The sequence below is a fragment of the Mustela nigripes genome, chromosome X (genome assembly GCF_022355385.1).
Source record: "Mustela nigripes isolate SB6536 chromosome X, MUSNIG.SB6536, whole genome shotgun sequence".
In the NCBI taxonomy this organism is placed as follows: Eukaryota; Metazoa; Chordata; class Mammalia; order Carnivora; family Mustelidae; genus Mustela; species Mustela nigripes.
The window spans coordinates 40,338,028-40,364,955 of NC_081575.1; the positions used below are offsets into that span (position 1 = coordinate 40,338,028).

Here is a 26,928-nt window from a genome sequence, read left to right on the forward strand (position 1 = left end):
CAGCAAGCATTGTATGTACCTCCTACTGTATATGTACAAGAGTTTCTCTAGAACAGTTTTCAAAACTTTAGGTTGGAATTAGTAGGTCACAACAAGCAATTTTTTAATGAAACATAACGGAATAGAATAGAAAATATCAAAGTACATTCTAGAGAGTAAGGGTGATTACTGTTTCTGGAAAGAGCTTTTGGTTTGGTTGTGTGTGTGGTGTATGTATGAGGACTAGAATGTAAAATGCATTTCTTTCTATAGATTTCAGTCAAAAAAGTTGGAAAAATCTTGTTCTATTGCCGTGATTCTCAAATGCTAGTATGCACCAGAATCACCTGGAAGGCTTGTTATAGCACAGATTGCTGGGCTCTACCTTCAGAATTTCTTAATTAAGTGGACCTGGAGTAGGGCCTGAGAATTTGCATTTCCAACAAGTTCTCATGAGATGCTGATGCTACTGGCCCAAGAGTGACAGTTTAAGAATTACCGTTCTAGATTACATTCCTAGGAGTGGAATTACTATGATATAGGGTATGTATGTATTCAACACCATGAGCAGGGTTTCAGGAATCTCTTTCATATTCTTGCAAAGACTCTTTAGTATTGGACTTGTTATTTTTGCCAGTATAAAATGTTTGAAGGTATCTCATTGATTTAATTTGCCATGTTTCTGACTGGCAATGAAGTTACACTTATAATTATACATTTGTTAGCTTTTCAGTAATCTTGTGTGTTTTGCCTGTTTCTTTTCTTTGCCTATTATTTGATTGTTTAGTTTGTCATATTATTTACAGAAAAAAATTTTTTTTAGCACGGGCTTGAACTCAGGACTGTGAGATCAAGACCGGAACTGAGATCAAGAGTCAGATGCTTAACCGACTAAGTCACTGAGGTGCTCCAAGAAATTATTTTTAAGTTCTGGATGCAAACATGTGTTGTTTGTTTAGCAAATATATTCATCCAATGGGTGGCTTTCTTTTTAACATTATTTATGATGTCTTTTGTTAAACAGAAGTCTGTCATTTTAATGTAATCAAGTCATCAGTATTTTATTTGATGGTTTGTGCTTTTTGAGTCATTTTAAGGAAATCTTTCCCTACAAACCAACAAGAAGTATACAAACAACCCAATAAAAATGACCAGAAGATGTAAACAGGCAGTTCACAGGGGAAAAACATGAATAGCCAATTGCCTACAAAACTTATTAGTAATCAAAGAAATGCAGAATATAACTACAGTGTAAACCTATTTAGTATCCATGAAGTTGGCATACTTTTAAAGGCCTGACAATGCCAAGTATTGGTGAACATATGGAGTAGTAAGAACTCTAATATGCTGCTGGATGAATGTAAATGAAGACAATCATTTTTATGAACATTGTGGCTATTCCTAGTAAAATAGAAGATGCTCATACACTAAAAGGCCACAGTCCCACTCCTAGGTTTCTATCCTAGAGGAACTCTTATACATGCACATTAGGAGATATTATGAAGATACTCACTGTAGCATTGTTTATAAACAACACTCTTGTTCATCAGCAGGAGAATGGGTAAAGCATGGTGTATTCATAAAGCAGAATACTGTACAATATAGAAAATGAATAAAATAGAACTACAGGTATCAACATGCATGAAACTCACAAACAATTTTGAATGAAAAAAGCTACTTGGTTTCAGCTCCAACATGTAAAGTGTTTGGAAGTTGTCACTCATGCCTTATAACAAGAGAAACAGCTGAACAAAGGAAACAGCAATGATTTTTCTTGGACCCATCAGAGAACTGAAGTCACAGAGTAAACTGCAACCCCCAAATCTGGTGAGGCAGGCAATTATAGAGAATCACGGCTTATCAGGATGAAAAAGCACTGGTGCCATGAACTGGTAGGGACAAGTGGTAACGTTGACAAATTTCTGGAAGCAGAATGTAGATTGTTTGACAAACTCTAGGGGCCTCAGTCTATGAGGGCCTTCACATTTGCATTACTTTTAGTTCCAGGAACTCCACTAGGTTTCTCAAGGGGGAAGGGCCAAGAAACAACCTCCTGTTCCTGGCATAGAGAAGGAAAAAGTAATCATTTTGAAATATATCCAGAGGTTCGACTAACAGAGGGATACCCAGCAAGTGAAAGAACTTTACCAAAGCCTTCAGCTTGCTAGAAGGGAAATTATCCAACTCCAGATGCCTCTAGCTTTCCTGTCTCATCTAAGAGAGAGAGAGAGAAAAAAAGCTATGAAACACTTTTGAAGGTTACAGGCTGGGAACACAGGCACAGTAAAAGACTTGAGACTTAATTATGAGATTACAGAATGTTTCTCTTGCTCCACACTTTATCACTACATCAATAGGGCTTCAGTGCAATAGCTATGGATTACAGGTAAAAGACTTGCAAGGCTCAGAATCTAATGAGTATTTAGGGAAACCCCCCAAAAGAGGGGGAGAATAAACAAAGACATTTGAAGTAATTGAAACCTCTGTCACCTACAGCTAGAGTGAACACTAAACATTGCCAACTCCTGGCCAGATTAACAAAACTTTCTACTAATGCCCTATTTACCTTAGTTCCTCTAAGAACTTATAAATCATGTCCAGCTTTCAACAAAAAAATCACAAGGCATGCTAAAAGAAGAACCACACTCTGAAGAGATAAAGCAACCATCAGAACCAAACTCCTCAGATATATAGGTTTTGGAATTATAAGATATATGGAATTTAAAATAACTATGATTAATATGCTAAAGAATCTATTAGAGAAAATACACAATATGCAAGAACGGATAGGTAATGTAAACAGATAGAAACTCAGAATCAAAAGGAGATACAAGAAATCAGCAACACTAAAAAGAAATACTTTTGATACCCTCATCAGTAAACTGGGAGTGGTCAAGGAAAGAATCAGTGTGCTTGAAGACATGTCAATAAAAACCTCCCAAACTGAAATGCAAAGAGAAAAAAGACTGTAAAAAAAAGGAAAATAATAGCTAAGAACTGTGGGACAATTTCAAATTCTGTAACACACATGCTATTGGAATACCAGAAGGAGAATAAAGAAAAGGAACAGAAGAACTAGTTGAAGTAGGAATGGCTGACAATTTTCCAAGATTAATGACAGACACCAGACCACAGATTCAGGATCTGGAAAGACAACCATCTAGGGTAAATACTCCCCAAATACCCCTAAGCATATCATGTTCAAACACAGAAAACTTAGACAAGAGATCTTGAAAACACCCAGAGAAAACACTTTAGTTATAGAGGAACAATAAGAATTACACTGGATTTCTGGTCAGAAACCATGCAAGCAAGAAGAGTGAAATATTTAACGTATTGAAGGGAAAAAAAAAACCCATCCAGCAAATCTATATCCAGCAAAAAAAAATCCTTCAAAAGTGAACAAAAAAATACTTTGTCAGACAAACAAAAACTGAGGGAATTTGTCAGCAGTAAATCTGCCTTGTGAGAAATATTTATTTTTTTAAAAAAAGGTTTTCCAGAGAGAAGGAAAATGATATAGGTCAGAAAATCAGATCTCTTCAAAGAAAAGAAGAGTATAGGAGAAAGAAGACCTGAAGGTAAAATAAAATCTTTTATTTTTTCATTTTAAAGTGATTTAAAAGATGACTGTTCAAAGTAATAATAACAATATGTTAGGCAATTATAGCATATGGGAAAATGAATGTTATAAAACAGGAATGTTATAAGAGTAGAAGGGAGGAATTAGTATTTAGTGTATATAACTGTTACAAGTTATCTGTACTACCTGTGAGATGGTATAATGTTCAGAGTGGACTTAGATTAGTTGTAAATGAATATTGTAAACTCTAAGGCAACCACTAAAAATTATAAAATGAAGTGTAATTGATATGCTGAAAGGGGTGAAAATGGAATCTCAAAACGATACCTGTTCTCTACAATCTTTTCTACAAAATAGAAACAGAGGGAACACTTTCTAACTCATTTTATGAAACCAACCTTAGCATAATACCAAAACCAGATAAAGTCATTGAATAAAGCAAAACTGTAGACCAATATCGTGATCATAGATGCAAAAATCCTAAATTTTAGGAAAATAAAAATATTTGATTAAAATATTTTGATTGAAAAATCAAGATATTAAAAAATCACAGCCAACAGTGTATCAAAATAGTTATGTACCATGATCAGGTAGGAGTTTTCTAGGTATCTATGGCTGATTCAACATTTGAAAATCAATTAATATTATCCACCATATCAACAAACGAAAGAGGAAAAATCGTATAGTTATTTCAGTTGATAAAGAAAAGGTATTTGACAAAATCCAAAAATCATTCATAACAGAAAACTCGAATCAAACTAGGAATAGAAGAAAATATCCTCAATTTGATAAAGAATATCTACAAAACCCTACAGCTAACATTGTACTTAGTGGTGAGAAACTGAGTGCTTTCTCCTTTGATCAGGAATAAATCCCCTCCCTATTACTTTTCAGTATTGTGCTAGAAAAGCTAGCTAATGCAGTAAAATAAGAAAAGGAAAAGCACACAGATTGAGAAGGAGAAAATAAAGTTGTCTTTTTTCACAAATGACATGTATGTCTGTGTAGAAAATCCCAAAGAATCAACAATAACAACAATGTGAAATAACTACTGGAACTAATAGGTGGAATGTAGCGAGGTTGGAGGATACAAGGTTTATATACAAAAGCCAGTTGCTTTTCTTTCTACCAAGAAATGAACAATTGAAATTTAAAATCCAATACTTTTTTATGAAAGCACCACAAAAAAGTGAAATACTAAATTATAAATCTATCAAAATATGTATAGGATCTATACACAAAACTATAAAACTTTGCTGAAAAATTAAAGAAGATCATAAATAAATGCAGAGATATCCTATGTTCATGGATTGGAAGACCTAGTATTGTTAAGATGTCAGTTCTTCCCAATATGTAGATATGTAGATTCCACACAATCCCAATAAAATCCTGGCAAGCTATTTTGTGGATATATACCACTGATTCTAAGTTTGTATGGAAAAACAGAAGGCCCAGAATACCCAACATAATACTGAAGAAGAACAAAGTGGGATGACTGATTCTACACAACTTTTAGATTTACTATAATCAAAAAGGATAGTTTGGGTTAAAAAAAAAAAAAGATACATAGATCAGTGGAGCAGAATAGACTCCAGAAATGGAATAGAATAGAGACTCCAGAAATAAGCTCACACAAATATAATGGACTAATCTTTGACAAGGGAGCAAAGGCAATTCAATAAAGGAAAGATAGTTTTTTCAGGCAATTGTGCTAAAATAACTAACTGGTTACCACATGCAAAATCGGAATCTAAACACAGATCTTAACGTTATTTTAAAAAAAATTAACTCAAAATAGATCGTAGATCCAAATGTAAAACACAATACTGTAACACTTCTAGAAGAAAATAGAAAATCTAAATGACCTTGTGTTTGGTGATACATTTAATAGATACAACACCAAAAGCATGATTTATGAAAGAAAAAAATTGAAAAATCATACTTTGTTAAATTTATAAACTACTGCTAGGTGAAAGACACTTTAAAGGAAATCAAAAGACAAGCCTAAGAATAGAAAAAAAATTTGTAAAACATGTCTAATAAAGGACTTGTATCCAAAATAATCAAAGACCTCCTAAAACTCAATAGTAGTAAAACAACCCAATTAAAAAATGGCAAAATAGGGGCGCCTGGGTGGCTCAGTGGGTTAAGCCGCTGCCTTCGGCTCAGGTCATGATCTCAGGGTCCTGGGATCGAGTCCCGCATCGGGCTCTCTGCTCAGCAGGGAGCCTGCTTCCTCCTCTCTCTCTCTCTGCCTACTTGTGATCTCTCTCTGTCAAATAAATAAATAAAATCTTTAAAAAAAAAAAAGCAAAATATAAGAACAGACATCTCAGAAAGAAAGTTATATACATCTCAAATAAGCATATGAAAAGGAGCTCATCATCATGTAATCAGAGAATTACAAAATAAAACAACAGTGAGATGCCGTACACTTATTAGAATGGCTAAAATTCACAATAAAACTGACAATATCAAAAGCTATTGAGGTTGCTGAGCAACAGGAACTCATTCATTGCTTTTGAGAATCCAAAATGGTACAACTTCTTTGAAGTCAGTTTTGTAGTCTTACCAAGTTAAACATTGTTTTGCCATATAATCCAGAAGTTACACTTTTAGTTATTTGCCCAATTTATTTGAAAACTATTATTTATACAAAAACCAGCATGCAAGTGTTTATAATAGTTTTACTCAATTGCCCCAAACTGGAAGCAGTCAGGATGTCCTTCAATAGATGAATGGAGACAATCACCTGTGCTGCATCTTTATGGTGGAATATAATTTGTCAATTAAGAGACATGATCTGGCAAACCACAGAAAGACATAGAGGAACTAATGAGTATATTAATAAGTGAAAACCAGTTTGAAAAGACTACATATTATGTAATTCCAATTATATGACATTCCAGAAAACACAAAAACATATAGTAAATGATCGGTGGTTGCCAGGAGTTTAAGGGATTGGGAAAAAAAGAATAGGTGAAGCACAGGGGATTTTTAAGGTAGTAAACTTACTCTATATGATAATATAATGGTGGATGCAAGATACACATTTGTCAAAACCCATAAAACAGTACAGTATAAAGAGTGACCCTTAGTGCCCACAAATATTAAAAACCATTTGAGAGGTAGGGGAACCCCAGGAAAGAATACAGACTCTGACAAGGGAATCTATGTTACAAATACGTGAAGCAACTTCAGTGAAGGTATGGGGTGTGAAAGGTACTGACTTAAGCATCTTTGGAAATATGTAGAATCTAGAAGACTAAAAACAGAGCTGCATATAATCACTGTATCCTAGTTAATAAGGTTGCGTCTCATGGGGGTACTGGTTAGCAATCCTGATACTGATACATGTGTATTATGAGATGGAGCAATTAAGTAAATGGATGGCAGGTGTTGGGAGCCAGGTTTCTCACTGGTGGAATTTACAGATAAGCAAAGGAAAGAAGCTGGAATGATCCATTCAGTGGTTTAGAGTTAGAGACATCAGTATGAAATCATGTTTAAATTGACATAGATATAGATGGTTACATATAAAATATTTATTGATATGTATATACACACAGGTTAGTATAAATATATGATTTTTTTCTCTGTCAGCTGAGAGGACCTAAATGAAGTGATACTCCAGTAGCAACAAGCACCTTCAGCACCCAAATTGTAGTTTGTAATGCCATTCTCTAATGAAGGAATCAAGGTGGCACCTGGGTGGCTCAGTTGGTTGAGCATCCAACTCTTGGTATTTGGCTCAGGTCATGATCTCAGGGTCATGAAATGGAGCCTGCTTAGGATTCTCTCTTCCTATCCCTCTCCTTCTGCCCCTGCCCCCCTACCCCCTGCTTGCGCTCTCTCGCTCTCTCTCTCTCTCTCTCTCTCTCTATATATATATATATATATATAAAAGTAACCAGGGTTTCTCAGAGAAATGACTGGCTCTAGAACTGGGGCAGGAAGTATACAAGATGAAACTCGAGTATTTTGTAGTGACAGGAAGTAGGAAAGTGCTGAACATACCAGCATAAAAACATTGTTGGGTATATGTCAAAGAAGCACGGGAGCCAACTGAAAGTTTCTAGTGACCAAAATTGGAACAATTTGTGCAGCAAACTTAGGTAAATTAATACTGGATTATAACCTAAAGTATAGGATAAATAGCTGTGACTCCAGAGTGATAATAAAAATGATTGAGTAAATCAAATAACTGGGGGAGAGAAGGCAAATATCCCTCACAGAAGAATTCTAAATAATTTATATAGATGCTCCATCTCAACCTAGGGGAGCATAACTTTCCACTCCTTAGTTTTGAGCTCTTGAGTGACTTTGAAACAGTACAGTATGGAAAGGCAAGACAAAAGAATAATACTGCAGTGTAGAAACCTAACCAACACTGCCTCAGCCAGGTAATCAAGGCCAGCATCAACACTCATTAATAATGTCGATAGCATGCATGCTTGATATGTGACCAAAACTGCACTTTCCTCTCTGGTCTTCCTTCTCAACCCATAACCCCAATCTAACCGTGAGAAAAACAACAAAAAAAATCCTAGTAGTGGGCCATCCTACAAAATATCTGACCAGTACTCAAACTGTCAAGATTTTTAAAAACAAGGAAATTCTGAGAAACTACCACAACCAAAGAGGAGCCTAAAAACACAAGAAAACTAAATGTACTCTGGTACCCTGGATGGAATCGTGGAACAGAAAATGGACATTAGGAGAAAACTAAGGAAATCTAAATAAACTATGGACTTCGGTTAATAATAAGGTATCAATATCCATTCATTCATTTTAACAGTGCACCATAGTAATGTAAGATGTTAGTAGTGGAGGAAACTGAGTGTGGAGTTACAGGAACTCTTTGTACTATGTACTGTCAGTTTCTCTGTAAATCTAAAACTGTCCTAAAAATAGTCTCCTTTTTAAACATTAAAACAGATACCTGAAAAAGAGTGCATACAATATAATACTATTTATATACAGTTCAAAACATACAAAATGATACTGTGTATTGCAGAAGGAGGCCCGGAAGTTTCATCTTGTATTATCACTTGGAATATGTTTTTCTGTTTCACAGAAATGTTTATCTTGTTTTTGAGCCTAGCTGTATTGTTGTGCATACCTTGATATATATGAATATATATGTGTTGTTAATACATACATACATCTATATCCATGTAGATGGATGTGTGTGTGTGTGTGTGTGTGCGTGTGCGTGTGCGTGTGCGTGTGCATGTGTGTGTTTGGAGCAAAGAAGATGCTCCCAAGCAAGAAGTGACCAAGCCGCCTCGACCAGAAGTCTTCTTCATTTTTTAAAAGTGTTCATATCAAAGGGAACAATCTTAGTATGGATCTTTCCTACTTGGTGAGAAACTTGCAGTATGTTCCACATACTCCTTTCTATAGTTATTTTATTTGATGATGCTTTTACTTTAAGTATTTCATAGCCAAAACTCTAGATCACTTGAATTCACTTAAGTGAATCGTAGGTCAGTTAATCTGTGCCTTTGCCTTTAAGTTAAAAGTATAGTTAAATGCTAAGTATGTAAATACCTAGCTTCTAAAGCCTATGAGACATAGAGTCTCTTGCTTATTATAGTGTTTAATATATTTATTCATATTTCAGTGATTACCTTATTTAAGTGGGCTCTGTTTTCTGGCTCTTTGCTTGTGCTGCTTCTGTCTGAATTCTGCTCAAGTTCCATTTAAGTATAAATTATATAATTTATTCCAGCTAACACATAGAGATTTTTTCCTCCATCTTTTTTTATAGTAATAAAACATGTAAGTTGAGATCTACCCCCGTAACAAAATCTTAAGTATACATTAGAGTATTGTTAACTGTAGGCACAGTGTTGTATAGGAAATCTCTAGAACTTTTTCATCCTGCATGACTGAACTTTATAAACATTGAACAGCAAGTTCCCATTTCCCCCTCCCCCAGTCCCTGACAACCACTGCTCTTTTTGCTTCAATGAGTTTGACTGCTTTAGATACCACATACAAGTGAAATCACATAGTATTTGTCCTTCTGTGACTGGCTTATCTCACTTCACATAGTGCACTCAAGATTTACCCATGTTGTAGCATATGACCAGATTTCTTTTTTCTGGCTGAATAATATTCCACTGTATGTGTGTATGCCATATCTTTATCCATTCATCCACGATGGATGTCTCCACCTTTTGGCTATTGTGAACAGTTTGCAATGAATGTATGTATTCAGATATCTCTTTGATATTCTGATTTTAATTCTTTGGATAAGTATCTGGAAGTGGGATTGCTGGATCATGTAGTAGTTCATTTTTACTTTTTTGCAGGACCTTTAAAATGTTCTCCATAGTACCTGTACCATTTTACATTCTGCCAGCAGTGTGCAAGAATTCTGATTTGTCTATATCCTTTTTAACTTATTTTCTACATGTATTTATTGGGAAAATGTTTAGTTCTTGGGCCCATTTTTTAAAAATTGTGTTGTCTTTTTGCTGTTGGGTTCTAAGAGTTCCTTATATATTTTGGATATTAACTTCTAAGTTAATATCCAAACTTAATTCTTAAATATCCAAACTTAATTCTGTTTTTTGGATATTAACTTCTAAACCATAAGATATATGGTTTCTAAATATTTTGTGCCATTCTGTACATTGCCTTCTCACTTTGCTGATTGTTTATTTTGCTGTACACAAGTGTTTCAGTTGATAAAGGTCCCACTTTATTTTTGCTTTTGCTTCCCATGGTTCTGATGTAATAGTCAAGAAATCATTGCCAAGGCAGTGTTATGAAGATTTTCCCCTGTGTTTTCTTCTGGGAGTTTTAGAGTTTAGGACTTATGTTTAAGACTTTAATACATTTTGAGTTGATTTTTGTGTGTGATATAAATTAAGAGTCCAGTTTTACTCTTTTGCATGTGGATACCAGCTTTTCCCAACACCATTTGTTGAAGGAACTATCTTTTCTCCATTGTGTTTCTTGCCCTTCAGTTGACTGTATATGTGTGTTGCCCCTCAGTTGACAATGTATGTGTGGGTTTATTTCTGGGTTTTGTTCTGTTCTAGTGGTCTATATAACTGTCATTATAGTAGTTCTCTGTTTTGATTACTATAGATTGGTAATGTGTTTTGAAATTAAGAGGTGTGAAGTCTCCGTTTTGTTATTTTTTCAAGATTTCTTTGGCTATTTGGGGGGTCTCTTGTGGTTCCCCATGAATTTTAGGATTTTTTTTTCTATCCCTAGAAAATACTATTGAGATTTTGATAGGAATGGAATTAAATCTGTAGATCACTTTAGGTAGTGTATAAAATTAAACAGTGTTATCTTCCATCCCATGAATATGGGACAATTTTGCATTTATTTGTGTCTTTAATTTCTTTGAGCAATGTTTTGTGGTCTTCAGTGTACAAGTCCTTAACTTCCTTCATTGTTTTTTTTTAATTGAAGTATAATTGACGTATAAGAAGCTGTACATTTTTTTTGTTCAGTTGGGTTTTTTAGTATCAATTTTTTAAAAGATTTTGTTTATTTATTTGAGAGAGAGAGACAGAGATAGTAACAGAGGTCATGAGTGGGAAGGAAAAGGAGAAGCAGGCTCCCAACTGAGAACAGAGCCCAGTGTGGGGCTCAATTCTAGGAACCTGGGATCATGACCTGAGCCAAAGGCAGACACTTAACCAACTGGGCCACCCAAGTGCCCCAGCTTTTTATTTACATTCTAGTTAGTTAACATATAGTGAAATGTTGGTTTCAAGAGTAAAATTTAGTGATTCATCACTTACATATGACAGCCAGTAAAGCTGTATATATTTAATGTATGTACCTTGATGAGTTTGAAAATAAGTGCACACCATTAAACCATCACCAAAACAATGCCCTAAACTTAACCATCACCTCTAGAAATTTCCTCCCTCCTTTCTCTTGGATAGCATTTAACTAAGATCTACCCTCTTAATAAATTTTAAGTATCTAATATAGTATTGAACACTATTTGCAATATGCTGTACAGTAGATGTATAGGACTTCTTCATCTTGGATAAGTGAAACTATATGCTGTGATGAACATCTCCCCAGTTACCCCTTCTCCTAGCCTACTGGAAAATATGATTCTATTCCGCTTTTATGAGTTTGATTATGTTAGATGCCTGATATAAATTCCTATTTAGTATTCTACAGATTCTCATATAGTATTTGTTCTTGTGTTTGGTTTATTTATAGTGTCTTCCAAGATTTGTTTTTTTAAGGCCAAATAATATTCCATTGTATTTATACACATTTTCTTTATCTATTCATCTGTAAGTGGACGTTTAGGTTGTTTCCATATCTTTGCTATGGTAAATAATGCTGCAATGAGCAAAGGAATACACATATTTCTTCCAGACTCCAATTCCAGTCCTTCTGGATATATACCCAGAAGTGGATTGCTCGATTATATTTTAGTTCTATTTTTAATATTTTTAGGAAACTCCATACTGTTTTCCACAGTGGTTATACTCATTTACAGTCCCACTAACAGCATACGAGGTTTAAAATTTCTTCATATCCTCACCAACACTTACTTTTGTTGTTATTGTTGTTAATAGCTATCCTAACAGGTGTGAAGTGATATTTCATTGAGGTTTTGATTTGCATGTTCCTGATGATTAGTGATATTGAGCATCTTATATACCTGTTAGCCATTTGTATGTCTTTTTTGAAGAAATGACTATTCAGGTCTTTCAGGTCTTTTACCCATTTTTAAAATTGGGTTATTTGGGGGCTTGGGGGGGTTATTTTATGTTAGGAGCCCCTTATATATTTTAGATATTAATCCTTTATCAAATATATGATCTGCAAATATGTTTTCCTATTCTGTGTATGGCCTTTCCACTTTGCTGATTTTGTTTGCTCCTAATTTTTGTATGCATCCTACAACTTGACTGAATGTATTAGTTTTACTTGTGTTAAAACAATTTTGGAGTTTTTAGGGTTTTCTACATATAGGATCTTGTCATATACAAACAGAGGTGATTTTAATTCTTCCTTTCCCATTTGGATGCCTTTTATTTCTTTTTTCTTGTCTAACTACTCTGGCCATGACTTCTAGAACTGAGTTGAATAGAAGTGACAGGAGTGGGCATCCTGGCCTTATTCCTGATCTTAGAGGGAAAGCTTTCCAGTTTTTCACTGTTGAGCATGACATTAGCTGTGGGCCTTTCATATTTGGCCTGTATTGTGTTGAGGTAAATTCCTCTTATTCCTAGTTTCTTAAGCATTTTTATCGTGAAAGAGTGTTGAATTTTGTCAAGTGCTTTGTCCGCATCTGTTAAGATGACCATGCTATTTTTATCTTTTCTTCTGTAATGTGGCATATCACACTGATTTTTTTATGTGGAACCATCCTTGCATCTCAGAGATAATTCACTTGGTCATGGTATGTGATCCTTTTAATGTGCTTTTGAATTCATTTTACTGCTTTTCTGTTGAGAATTTTTGCACCTGTATTCATCAGGGATATTGGCCGGTAGTTTTCTCATAGTGTCATTTTTTCCCTTTTGGTATCAGGGTAATGCTGGCCTCATAAAGTTAGTTTGGGAATGTTCCCTCCTCTTCAGTTTTTTGGAAGAGTTTGAGAAGGGTTGGCAGTAATTCTTTAAATGTTTGGTAGAATTCACCCATGAACCCATCTGGTCCTGGGGTTTTCTTTGCTGGGAGGTGTTTTTTGTTTGTTTTGTTTTGTTTTGTTTCTTGTTTTCGAAGAGATTCTTTTTTTAAAAAGATTTTATTTATTTGACAGACAGAGATCACAAGTAGGCAGAGAGGCAGGCAGAGAGACGAGAAGTGGGCTCCCCGCAGAGCAGAGAGCCTGATGTGGGGCTCAATCCCAGGACCCTGGGACCACGACCTGAGCCAAAGGCAGAGGTTTTAACGCACTGAGCCACCCAGGCGCCCTGCTGAGAGGTTTTTGAGTACTAATTCAGTCTCGTTGCTAGTTGTAAATCTCTTTAGGTTTTCTGTTTCTTCATGATTTAGTCTGGGTATGTTGTATGTTTCTAAGAATTTATCCTTCTCTTCTAGGTTACCCAATTCATTGGCATATAGTTGTTGGTAGTAGTCTCTTGTAATCCTTTTTAATTCTGTGGCATTAGTTGTAACATCTCATTTATTTCTGATTTTGAATCTTCTTTTTTTTCCTCAGTTATGCTAAAGGCAGTCAATTTTGTTGATCTTTTTTTTTTAAAAAACAGCATCTTAGTTGTTTTCTTTTCCTAATCTCTTTTGTTTATTTTTGCTTTAACCTTTATTTCTTTCCTTCTGCTAATTTTGGGCTTAGTTTGATACTTACTTTAGTTCTTTAAGTTGTGGAGTTGCTTATTTGAGATCTTTTTCTCTTCCCTCCCCTCCCCTCTTCTCTCCTCTCCTCTTTTTGAAGTAGCCTCCAAAGCCCAAGGTGGTGCTTGAACTCAAAACCCTGAGATCAAGAGTTGCATGCCAGCCAGATACCCCTAAGATCTTATTTTTTAATGTATGCATTTGTGACTATAAAATTACCTCTTAGTACTGTTCTTGATGCATTCCATTAATATTGTTACGTTGTGGTTTCATTTTCATTTGTCTAAAGATATTTTCTAATTTCTCTTCTTATTTCTTCTTTGACCCATTGGTTGTTCAAGAGTATGACAATTAATGTCCACATATTTGTAAATTTTCTTGTTTTCCTTCTGCTATTGGAATTGAGGTATTGAAATGTCCTAGTATTAATTGTGTTGCTATCTATTTCTGCTTTCAGTTCTCTCAATGTTTGCTTCATATATTTAGATGCTCTGATGTTGGGTACATATAAATTTATACTTGTTATATGTTCTTGGTGAATTGACCCTTCTGTTATTATATAATAACCATTTTTGTCTCTTGTGACAGTTTTGACTTAAAGTCTATTTTGTCTGATAGAAGTATGGCCACCCTGCTTTCTCTTGGTTATCATTTGTGTGGAATATCTTTCTCTAGCCTTTCATTTTCAGTTTATATGTGGCCTTAAAATATAAAGTGAGTTTCTTGTAGACAGCTATAGTTGGAACTTGTTTTTTTTATTCATTTGGCCACTCTGTGTCTTTGATTAGGGAGTTTAACATACTTACTTGTAATTATTGATAGGGAAGGACTTACTATCCCCATTTATTATTTGTTTTCTGTCCTGTAGCTCATTTGTCCCTCTTTTCCTCTCTTGAAGTCTTCCTTGTGTTTCATTGGTTTTTTAATAGTGATGTGCTTTTTTCCTTTCTTATTTTGAATATCTTACACAGGTATTTTCTTTTGGGTTACAATGGGGCTTCCTTAAAACATCTTATAGTTATAACAATCTATTTTAAGCTGATCAGAACTTAAATTGCATTTGAGGGCTCTTTATTGTTTTCTTGAATGTTCTTTTTTTAAAAAATAGCATCCCATTTCTAACAGAATATTGTCTCATTTCTCTAAGAGTATTATTAATGATTTTTTGAAGTTTTCTTTACCCTGCATGATTTTTTTTTCCCCCATATGCTTTCATTTCAGTTTGTTCTGTTCTCTCTTTGACATTAGAGGCTTTCCTCAGATTCCTGGTAATCTGTGCCCATATTTATGAGTAGGGGGCCAAAAAGCAGATTGGAAGCTCTGAGCACATGAGCAGCCCTTGTTGACTTTTAGCTTCATTTTAAAATTATCTGGCTGGTCTATTTGTTGGAGAAATTCCCAATGCCAAACCAGTATTTTTTTTAATCTTTTCTCTTGGGGCTCATCATATTTAGTGTACATTATTTCTCTTAATCCCCTTTTGTTCAGTTAAAGTATTTATACCCTCATCTGTGTCTGGCATTCCCCATATTCAGCAAATGAGCTACCACTATTCACCAGGATTGGGATTGGCCTTTACCTAGTAGCTAATTTTAGGAAAAGTTATTTAAGATCTAGTTGACTTTTAAACAACTTTCAACCTACCTACCTTATCTTAACCTTATCCCTGTACATTCATTCCCAGAGGTACGTGAAGCTATCTAAACTGTTTGAGGATTCTTAAGTGTGTACTGGGTTGGTTCCTGGCTTTCCCCACCACTGGTTTAAGATTCAGCTTTCTTAGTACACTTATCTAATTATTTTTCAGTTTCCAGAATATTATTGCTATTGCTTCATTTCCTTGTTCTTTCTGATGTGTGTGTGTGTGTCTGTGTGTGTGTGTCTGTGTGTGTGTGTGTGTGTGTGTGTGTTTAAGTCCCTATAGTTTTAGAGAGTTTTCTGGAGGGAGTGAAATTAGATGCATGTATTCAATCTGCCATCTTTATCTGGAACTAATTCTGACCAAAGTGAAATAGTTGCCTTACCTTCCTCATGTGATATTTCTGTTGATCCTCGGTTTATATTAGGTGTTATACTTGAAGAACCTTAGCCCTCGGGTGACCGAAAGAGATCTTGTCTCACTGTTCGCTCGGTTCCAGGAGAAAAAAGGACCACCAATTCAATTCCGAATGATGACTGGACGAATGAGGGGGCAGGCTTTTATCACCTTTCCCAGTAAGTAGCCTTTTCTGGACAATTAATTGTAGCATCAGTTCATTGGAGATTATTTATACCCCCTCTAATTTAAATCTAGCCCTTTGATTTCTCCATAGTATATAAGAAGTATGTGCTTGAAGAAGCACATGGGAAGAAGGAAAGAGAAGTAAGGGAAATATGTTTTCAGTGTTCCTCTATCCTCCCTTCTGTGCTTCCTCTCCTCCATTGACAATACATGACTGGCCACTGTATCCCATTGTCCTCAGTTTCCCCTAGTCTTGGCACTTCCTTCTATCAAAATGTACCTTCCCTTTGCTGATGACAGTATTTCTAGTTCAAGTTATAGTACTTATTAATATATTGGTATTCTGGTCAGCATACTTGTACTTGCCTTATGCCCTATTCGTTTGAGACTAAGAGACTATAAGTTAACGTGCTAATTCACTAGTAATTCATAATTAACTAGTGAATGATGTTAAATTATTTTAACAATTGTTTCTATCTTAATACATGACTTCAGTATTCTAATTAAAAGAGAATAATGATAGAGGAATTTCATTTTCTATAACAGACGAGACTGTTTATTTTGGTGGAATCTGGGGAGGAGCTACACCTTTCATTATCCCTAAACTATCATTACTTATAAACAGCCCAGTCGTCCATGTATAGGCAAGTGCTTTTACATGTAAGCAGTATCAAAACTCCCCTCCACTTTTTTCATACATTCTTATATTATCTTTCCTATCATGTTGGAGGTTTGTGGATCTTCTATACTAGCAGTTTTCAGTCTTTTCAGGTATGAGGGCCCTTTTTAAACTTAAATATATTTTATTGGTCTCAAGTTACTATGACCCATTAATTGAAAAAATATATAATAAAAAGATTTTATAAACTAAGTACTTTAAAGTAAATAGTTTTTTACTAGTAACAGCAGTTTCACATTTGAAAATTCTCAGTATATACATATGTGGGACATAAATTGGTTTAGTCTAAAGACATTGCTTATTTGCCTGTGATTTCACAGACTCTGGGCAATAATTCCACTTCCAAATTTCCCACATCCAGGCTCTGAGGCCCATAAATTGAAAACCCCTGCTATATACTGTATACTCCCGTACCTCAGGCATCCATGTGGTTGTAAGAATTCTTTTTTTTAAAGATTTTATTTATTTGACAGAGAGAGAGAGATCACAAGTAGGCAGAGAGGCAGACAGAGAGAGAGAGGGGGAAGCAGGCTCCCTGCTGGGCAGAGAGCCCGATGCAGGGCTCAATCCCAGGGCCCTGAGATCATGACCTTAGCTGAAGGCAGAGCCTTAACCCACTGAGCCACCCAGGTGCCCCAGGGTGTAGAATTCTTTTTTTTTTTTTTTTAATATTTTATTTATTTTTTTTGACAAAGATCACAAGTAGTCAGAGAGGCAGACAGAGAGAGAGAGGGAGAGGCAGGCCTCCCACGGAGCAGAGAGCCTGATGCGGGGCTTGATCTCAGGATCCTGAGATCATGACCTGAGCCGAAGGCAGAGGCCCAACCCACTGAGCCACCCAGGAGCTCCTGGGTGTAAGAATTCTTAAACTTACTTATCCTAATGAGGATTCCCACTCTTCCATCAAAAGGAAAAAGTAACAAAATGTTAACATGATAACATCTTTTATTCATCTATTTTATTCATCTATTTTGAAAATGATTTCATTATCACAACACCTGTAATCTGTTATCTAAGAGGTTCATATATTATTATTTATAGCTTAGCTTAGCTTTCTTTGGCACACTATGTTCTTATTTCTTTAACCTTATCTTTGAATTAGGAGGCACTCTCATACATCCATTTTAAGTTTTTATTGTCATTATTCTTAGCCATTAGTTTAATCTTGCTGAGTTATACAAATTTGAAAATATAGAAAAGAATAAAATTAAATAACTATATAGCCTTATAGCCTGTATTTAACTCTAAGGCAAAACAAAATAAACTAGACTTGGAATAGAATTGAATTATTAAGCCCTATGTAAATTGATATTTTTTTCATTCTCTTTTAGGTAAGGAGATAGCAAGGCAAGCATTATATCTAGTAAATGGATATAAACTACGTGGGAAAATATTGGTGATAGAATTTGGAAAGAACAAAAAGCAACGGTCAGATCTCCAGGCTGCTTCTCTCATATCATCTGCTACAGATAACATGACAGAAATCAGTGGTAGCTAAAAGATATATAGATGGTGAGTCCCAGGAGGTCTTCCTTGCATCAGAATCTTGGATCTAGAATTTGTGTATAGATAGAGTTTGGATTTGAAGAAGAGAAACTGAGGGAGAGAAAAATTAAGATAATCCCTCTCAGTTTCAGGATGAATTGGTAGAAAACACTTTTTATAATCAAAGACTATATAGGACAGACATGCCAAGTATGAAGTATACGATACAAAAAGTATCATTTTCTCAGGATAAATTACAAATGATTATTTCTAAGGATTTTTTTTAAATCTTTATGATTTATCTGGGGTCTTCAGTATTTGTCCATAAATATAACATTCTTTCCAAGATCTCCTCCTATATGCAGAACCAAAAAACGAATTAAATGTTGAAGTACTTATTTACTAGAGCTCCCTATTATCCCTAATTATAACCACCTAGTAAATAAAGGACTAAGACCCCAGGCCTAAACATCAACAAATGCTGTTGAGTGGGAACTATCAGCAGTGACAATATGTATTTTCATAAATCAGTCCACATATTTAATGAATGCTTCCCCATAAAGTTATCAGTGTCTTCAAAAAGCTATATATTTTTCTAATGAAATCATTTAGATCAAAATATTGATGTTCTCATAGTCATTTAAGCTAGCTACCATTGAGTAATCATTGAATTCAAAGCAATAAACATTGAATGACTATTTAATATATGTTATATATTAGGTATATGAATTTACCATTAGGTATATGAATTTACCCTAAAGGAGGATGGGAAGAAAGCAGTCTCTAGAAGAGAGCCACCCATTCCCAAATCCCTCAGTTGTGTGCTTGTAGTTGCTGGCGAATAGCAAGAAAATATGATATAGAGGATGTAGTACAAACTTTGGAATCAGACCTGTGTTTGAACTTCACAGCCACACTTATCACTTCATGACCTTGGCAAGTCACTTTATCTGAGCCTCAGTTTTCTCATCTATTAAATGAGGATAATAATATTACTTACCTCACCGGGTTATAAGTATTAAGTGAGATGATATTATTTTGGCTGAAGAACAGGAAGAAAAAAAAAATGAAGGTTGAACAGAGAGTAGGACCATTAATCACTCCAACATACTTGTAATGAAAGGACCAGAAAAAGAGAAGAGAAAGAAGCAGAGAAAATATTCCAATAAATAATGGATATAAATGTCCCAAATTTGATGAGAAGCATTACCTACACATCCAAGAATTTCAACACACCCCACGTAGGATAAAGAAGAAGTCCACAGACACATCATAATAAAAATGCTAACAGTCAAAGACGAAGAGAAACTCTTGAAAGTAACAGGAGAAAAATGAATCATTACTTACAAGAGAACACCAATCAGATTAACAGCTGACTTCCCATCAGAAACAATGGAGGTGGCAGTGGAATAACTTATTCAAAGTGCTCAGAGAAACCAACTGTCATAGAACCCTGTATCCAATAGAGCTGTCTTTTAAAGAATGAAGATAAAATGTAAGTCTTCCCACATATCATAAGCTGTTGTTGCTGGCAGACCTGACTTCACAGGAAATACTAAAGGAAGATCTTCAGGTGGAAAGCATTGACCTCAGATAATAATTTAAATCTACCCATATAGAAAAGTAGCATGGGTAAAGGTAATTACATGAGATAGTCTAAATGCATTTTTCTTCTCTTACTTGATTGAAAAAGTAATTTTGTAAAACAATATGTACATAGTTGCAGTGTTGGGTTTATAACATATAAAACTGCAATATATTTGCCAATAACAGGCCATAGGAGGTGGGTGAGGCAAAGCTGTATTGGACTATAGAAATGACTCCAGATGGTAACTCAGATTTACAGGAGCAAGTGAAGAGAAAAAGAAATGGGAATTAAGAAAGTAAATATAAAAAAGCATCAAATATTTATTTGCTCTTCTTTCTTCTCTGAGCTTCTTTAAAAGACATAAAATTGTATCAGTAATAATTATAACAGTATATTGGGTTAATAATGTGTAGAAATAATATGTATAATAATAATAGTACAAAAAAGTGGGGGAAAGAAATAGGTTCATATAGGAATAAGGTGTTTATATCATTGGAGTTAAGTTTCTGTATATCTGAAGTCAATTCAGTTAAGATTTGTATGGTAAACCCTAGAGCAACCACTACGAAACTACCTGAAAATATGTAGTAAAAATATTATTAAAGAAATTTCAACCTTTCATTAGAAAATATTCAATGCAAAAGGATGAATAGAGGAACAAAGACAAAAAAAAAAACCCAGAGACACATAGGAAACAAATAGTAAAATGGCAGTCTTAAGTCCACCTATATTAATAGTAACAATAAATATGAATGGATTAAACAATCCAGTCAAAGAGAATGTTAGACTGGAAAAACAAGCAAGATTTACCTCTAGGCTATTTGTTGAAGTCACACTTCATATTCAGAGATACAAACGAGGCACCTGGGTGGCTCAGCTGTTAAGTGTCTGCCTTTGGCTCAGGTCATGATCCCAGGGTTTTGGCATTGAGCCCCACATCAGGCTCCCTGCTCAGCGGGAAGCCTGCTTCTCCCTCTCCCACTCCCCCTACCGGTGTTCCCCCTCTTGCTATCTCTTTCTCTGTCAAATAAATAAATAAATAAAATCTTTAAAAAAAAGATAAAAACAGATCGAAGGTAAAAGGATAGAAAGAAGTATCAGATGGCAACTGTAAGCAAGCTGGAGCAGCTGTACTAATATGTAATAGACTTTAAAACAAAAAATGTCATTAGACGTAAAGAGTGACATCTTACAATGATAAGAGAGACAGCCCATCAGAAAGAGCAAAATTACATATGCAGTAGCAACAGAGTGCCAAAATACACGAGTCAAAAACTGATTTAAATGAAGGGAGAAATCCACAAGTCTACAATAAGAGTTGGGGTATTCAGTATCCCATTTTCAATAATAGAACAATTAGATAATAAGGAAATAGAAGACCTGAACAGTACCATAATGAGCTAGACCTTAAAGTGATCTATAAAACACTATACCCAACATGAACAGAGTGCACATTCTTCTCAAGGGCATATGAAATACCTCTAGAATAGATCATATCATAGACCATAAAACAAACCTCAGTAAATTTAATTTGATGCAGAGTATGTTTCTGACTCCATGGAATGGAATTAGAAATCAATAACAGAAAGTTGAGGAACTCAGAAACATGAATTGGACATACTTTCAAATGACCAATGGGTCAAATAAAAAAATCACAAGGAAAATTGGGAAATCCTTTGAGATGAATGAAAATGAAGACATGACATACCAAACATGGGATGCAACTAAAGTAATGCTTGGGGGAAAATTTATAAATACTAATACTAATGCCTATATTTAATAAGAAGAATAATCACATATCGATAATCTCATTTTATGCCTAAGACACTGGGAAAAGAGCAGACTAAATTTAGAGTAAGCAGAAGGAAGAAAATTTAAAAAAAGATCAGATAAATAAATGACAGAGAATATAAAAACAGTAGAGAATGTCAATGGATCTAATAGTTGGTTCTATAAAAGAAGATTAACAAAAGTGACAAACATTTTGTTAGATTAACCAGGGAGAAAAGAAGACTGAAATTACTGGAATCAGAAGTGAAGGAGGGAACGTTACTACCAACCTTCTAGAAATAAAAAATATTATGAAGGGACCCTATGAACAAGTATATAATAATAAATAACTTAGATGAAATGGAAAATTTCCTCAAAACACAAAACTACTGGAACCAATAGAAAATAAAACCTGAAAATATGTATAGCAAAGAGATTTATTAATAACTCTTAAAAATACCCACAAGAAAAAACCTAGGCTCAAATGGCTTCTCAGATAAATTCTAGCAAACATTAAAAAAGAATTAATACAAATTCTTTGCATTCTCTTTCAAAAAAGTGTTCATATTCTAATTTATGCTATAAACATGAAGAACCCTGAAAGCATGCTAAATGAAAGAAGCCAGTCACAAAAGACTATATGTGATTCCATTTATATGAAGTGACTAGAATTGGTAAATATGTAAAGACAGAGAGTGGATTAGTGGTTGCTCAGGGCTGGTGGTGATAGCTGAATTGTATGAGGTTTCTTTAGAGGTTGATTAAAATGTTCTGAAATTGATTGTGGTGAAAATTGTACAACTCTATGAATATATTATAAATAATGAATTGTATACATTAAATAGGTGATTTTTTAATGAATTATATCTCAAAGTCACGAAAAAAAGGAATTGGATAAAACCCAACTGTCCATCAATAGGAAAATGAATAAATAAATCATGACACATTCATTTAGTGGAATACTATGCATCCATTAAAATAATGGGATATATCTGTGAATACATTCTGATCTGAATGATATGCAGAATTTTGTATTAATTTAAAAAGCAAGAAATGGTATAATGTGAATGAATTTTGTAAACAAAAGCATTTGTATATGTACGATACATGGGTATATAGGTATTTCTGAATAAATGTAGGAAAAGTGGGGAAATATACATACCAAATTGTAAACCTTTTAGAAGTGAGATTAGATAGACTGAAAGGGGACTTTTTGCTTTATAAAATTTTTAAAGTGGTATGATTTGGGGCAATTTTTACTTTTTTTCAGGTTTTTTTTTAATTAAAATTTTTTTTTTTACTACTCTACAAATCACTTGGCTTCCAGAATACTTGTCAGGCCTGCTCTGAGGATATCATCTAGCTATACTCAGGACAAACTCCTATTCCTTTGATACAGTGCTCACTTAGGATTAACTCTTCAATTTTAAATACAGTGTAAAAGGAAGAAGTTAAGTTATCCTGATACAACCTCTTGCACATGTTACCCAGGGACATACTTCTAAGCTGGACTTTTCAGAACAAACTTAGTTCTGTTGAGTGGAATATCTCGTCTCCACCCTTTGCTAGACCTGCAGATCACTAACAATAGAGGAAAATAACAATGGAGGATGTCCCTCAACTGGTGCATAAACAAACTGTGGTATATCCATAAAACAGCATCCTACTCAGCAATAAAAACTATGATGAACTGTGATACATACAACAACTTGGATGAATCTCAAATACATTTTGCTAAGTAAAAGAAGCCAAACTCAAAAGGCTACTTGCAGTTTGATTCCATTTATGTGATATTCTGGAAAAGGCAAAACTATAGGAACAGAGAACAAATCAGTGGATGTCAGGGGTTAAAAATGGCAGACTGATTACAAAATGGTAGCACAGGGAATTTGCTTTAATAATGGAAAGTTTCTGTATCTTGATTATAGTTACTTAAGTGTATGCATTTGTCAAAACTAGAATTATATGCCAGAAAGGATGAATTTTACTATATGTGAATTTTTAAATAAATGTAATTTTTAATTGAGAGAAGTCATAAAGTATTGTTCCTATTCTGTGGTCTTTTGATTACATGGAAGACTTAAAGCCACTTAGCTACTATTCCTTATTTTTTGCACACAGGTCAACAGAAATCATCAGTTAAAAAATCTACATATAGCAAAAAAAAAAAAGATCTGCATATATACAGATCTGCATATATACATATACACACACAAACCCACCATAAAAAGATCAAAAGACAAACTAGAAAATAATTTGCCATGCACAAGGAGATAATTTCCTTAATATGCAATATATATAATTTTCTTAAAATACAAAAGTCAATGCAAGAAAAATGTGGGTAAAAAAGTTTATAGAAACAAATATAAATGACTAATTAAAAATATTCAGAATAGTAATCAAAATTAGAACAATGAACTCTCTTTTTTACAAAAAAATTAGATTTATAGGAAAGTTAGAAAAATAGCAAGAGTTACCATATATCCTTCACTCAGCCTCTCTTAATTTTTTTTTAAAGATTTTATTTATTTGTTTGACAGACAAAGTAGGCAGAGCGGCAAGCAGAGAGAGAGGGAGATTCAGGCTCCCTGAGGAGCAGAGAGTCCCATGCGGGGCTCGATCCCAGGACCCTGAGACCATGACCTGAGCCGAAGGCAGAGGCTTAACCCACTGAGCCACCCAGGCACCCCTCAGCCTCTCTTAATATTAACACCTTATATAACCACAGTATAATTATCAAAAAGCAGGAAAATAATATCACTACAGTACTATTAACTAATTTACAGACCTTATTTGATTTTTACTACTTGTTCTACTAACGTCTTTTAATGATCCAGGTTAAACTCCAGTATCCCACATTGCATTTATTATTTATTGCATTTATTTTGTAGAATGTCCCTAATTAGGGTTTGTCTGATGATTGCCTGTGATCAGAGTGAGGTTATGTGTTTTTGTTAAGAATACCAGAGAAGTGATGTGCCCCCCTTTTATTAATAGTTTCAAAGGTGGAATTTAGTGATTCCTCAGTTGCATAGAACACCCAGTTGTCGTTACATCAACTGCCCTCCTTAATGCCCATCACCCATTACCTCATCCCCCAACCCATCTCCCCTCCAGCAAACTTCAGTTTGTTTCCTAGAGTTCAGCATCTCTTATGGTTTGCCTTCCTCTCAACCTCTCCATTTTCATCTTACTTTATTTTTCCTTCCCTTCCGCTATGTTCATCCATTTTGTTTCTTCATTTCCACATATGAGTGAGATCATATGGTATTTGTCTTTCACTGACTGACTGACTTCACTTACCATAATACCCTCTAGTTCCATCCATGTCATTGCAAATGGCAAGATTTCTGTCTTGGATAGCTGAGTAATACTACATTTATACCACTTCATCCATTCATCTGCCATTGAACATCTGGGCTCTTTCCAAATTTTGACTATTTGGGACATTGCTGCTATAAACATTTGGATACATGTGCCCCATTAAATCACTATGTATCCTTTGGATAAATACCTAGTAGTACAGTTGCTGAGTTGTAGAGTAGCTCTACTTTTAACTTTTGGGGAAACTCCATACTGTTTTCAGCAGTGGCTGCACCAGTTTGTATGCCTACCAACAGTGTAAGAGAGCTCCCCATTTTCTGCATCTTCATCAAAATGTTTTTTCCTGAGTTGTTAATTTTAGCTATTCTGACAGGTGTGAGGTGGTATCTCACTTCACAGGTGAGACACAGGTGTGTGGTTTTGATTTATATTTCCCTGATGCCTAGTGATATTGAGCATTTTTTCATGTGTCTGTTGGCCATTTTTGTATCTTTGGAAAAATGTCGGGTCATGCCTTCTGCCCAGTTCTTGACTGGATTATTTGTTTTTTGGGTGTTGAGTTTGGTAAGGTCTCTATGGATTTTGGACATGAGTCCTTTATCTGATAAGATATTTGCAAATATCTTCTCCCATTCCGTAAATTGACTTTTAGTTTTGTTGACTCTTTCCTTTGCTGTGCGAAAACTGTTTATCTTGGTGAAGCCCCAGTAGTTCATTTTTGCTTTTTTATCCCATACCTCTGGAGACATGTCTAGCAAGAACTTAGCAGCTGAGATTTTTTTTTTAAATGTTGCTGCCTGTGTTCTCCTTTAGGATTTTGATGAATTCATAGTTAGGTCTTTCACCCATTTTGAGTTTATTTTTGTGTATGGTTTAAGGAAGTGGTCCAGTTTAATTCTTCTACTTGTGGCTGTCCAGTTTTCCCAACACCGTTTGTTGAAGAGACTGTCTTTTTTTCCATTGGATATTCTTTCCTGCTTTGTTGAAGGTTAATTGGCAATAGAGTTGAGGGTCCATTTCTGGGTTCTGTTGTCTGTTCCTTGATGTATTTGTCTGTTTTTATACCAGTATCATACTGTCTTGATGATTTTACAACTTTGTATTACAGCATGAAGTCCAGAATTGTGATGCCTCCAGGTTTCCTTTCCTTTTACAACATTCCTTTGGCTATTTGGGGTCTTTTCTGGTTCCATACAAATTTTAGGATTGTTTATTGCAGCTCTGTGAAAAATGTTGATTGTATTTTGATAGGGATTGAATTGAATATGTAGATTGCTTTGGGTTACATAAACCTTTTAACAATATTCTTACAATCCATGAGCATGGAATGTTTTCCCATTTCTTTGTCTTCCTCAATTTCATTCATAATTGTTCTATAGTTTTTAAAGTACAGGTCTTTGACTTCTTTGGCTAGGTTTATTCCTAGGTATCTTAGAGGTTTTGGTGCAATTGTAAATTGGATCCACTCCTTGATTTCTCTTTCTTCTGCCTCATTGTTAGTGTATTGAAATGCAACTGACTTGTGTGCATTGATTTTATATCCTGTGTCTTTGCTGAATACCTGTATCCATTCTGGTGATTTTTTGGTGGAGTCCTTTGCATTTTCTACATAGAGAATCATGTCATCTGCGAAGAGTGAATTTGACTTCTTTGCCGATTTTTATGCCTTTTATTTCTTTTTGTTGTCTGATTGCTAAAGCTATTAATTCCAGCCCTGTGTTGAAGAACAATGGTGAGAGTGGACATCCCTCTCATGTTCCTGACCTTAGGGGAAAAGCTCTTAGTTTTTCCCCACTGAGGAAGATATTCACTGTGGGTTTTCAATATATGGCTTTTAAGATATTAAAGCATATTCCTTCTATTCCTGTACTGTGGAGAGTTTTAATCAAGAAAGGATGTTGTATTTTGTCAGATGCTTTTTCTGTATCTAGTAAGAGGATCATACAGTTCTTGTCCTTTCTTTTGTTAATGTAGTGCATCACATTGATTCATTTGTG

At 34.8% G+C, this 26,928-nt stretch overlaps 1 protein-coding gene across 4 annotated transcripts in view; it reads left to right on the top strand.

Annotated features, from left to right (window-relative positions):
- The window catches only part of RBM41 (RNA binding motif protein 41), a 58,545-nt gene extending 34,907 nt beyond the window's left edge, over nucleotides 1–23,638 (top strand). For 3 of the 4 annotated variants that reach the window (XM_059384837.1, XM_059384838.1, XM_059384834.1), the window contains 2 exons: nucleotides 15,931–16,078; nucleotides 18,096–23,638. In XM_059384837.1, the coding sequence (XP_059240820.1) occupies nucleotides 15,931–16,078; nucleotides 18,096–18,262 (315 nt within the window). In that variant the 3' untranslated portion in view covers nucleotides 18,263–23,638. The remainder of the gene's footprint in view (nucleotides 1–15,930; nucleotides 16,079–18,095) is intronic. The other variant, XM_059384836.1, reaches the window with a different exon arrangement.
- Nucleotides 23,639–26,928: the final 3,290 nt, after the last annotated feature.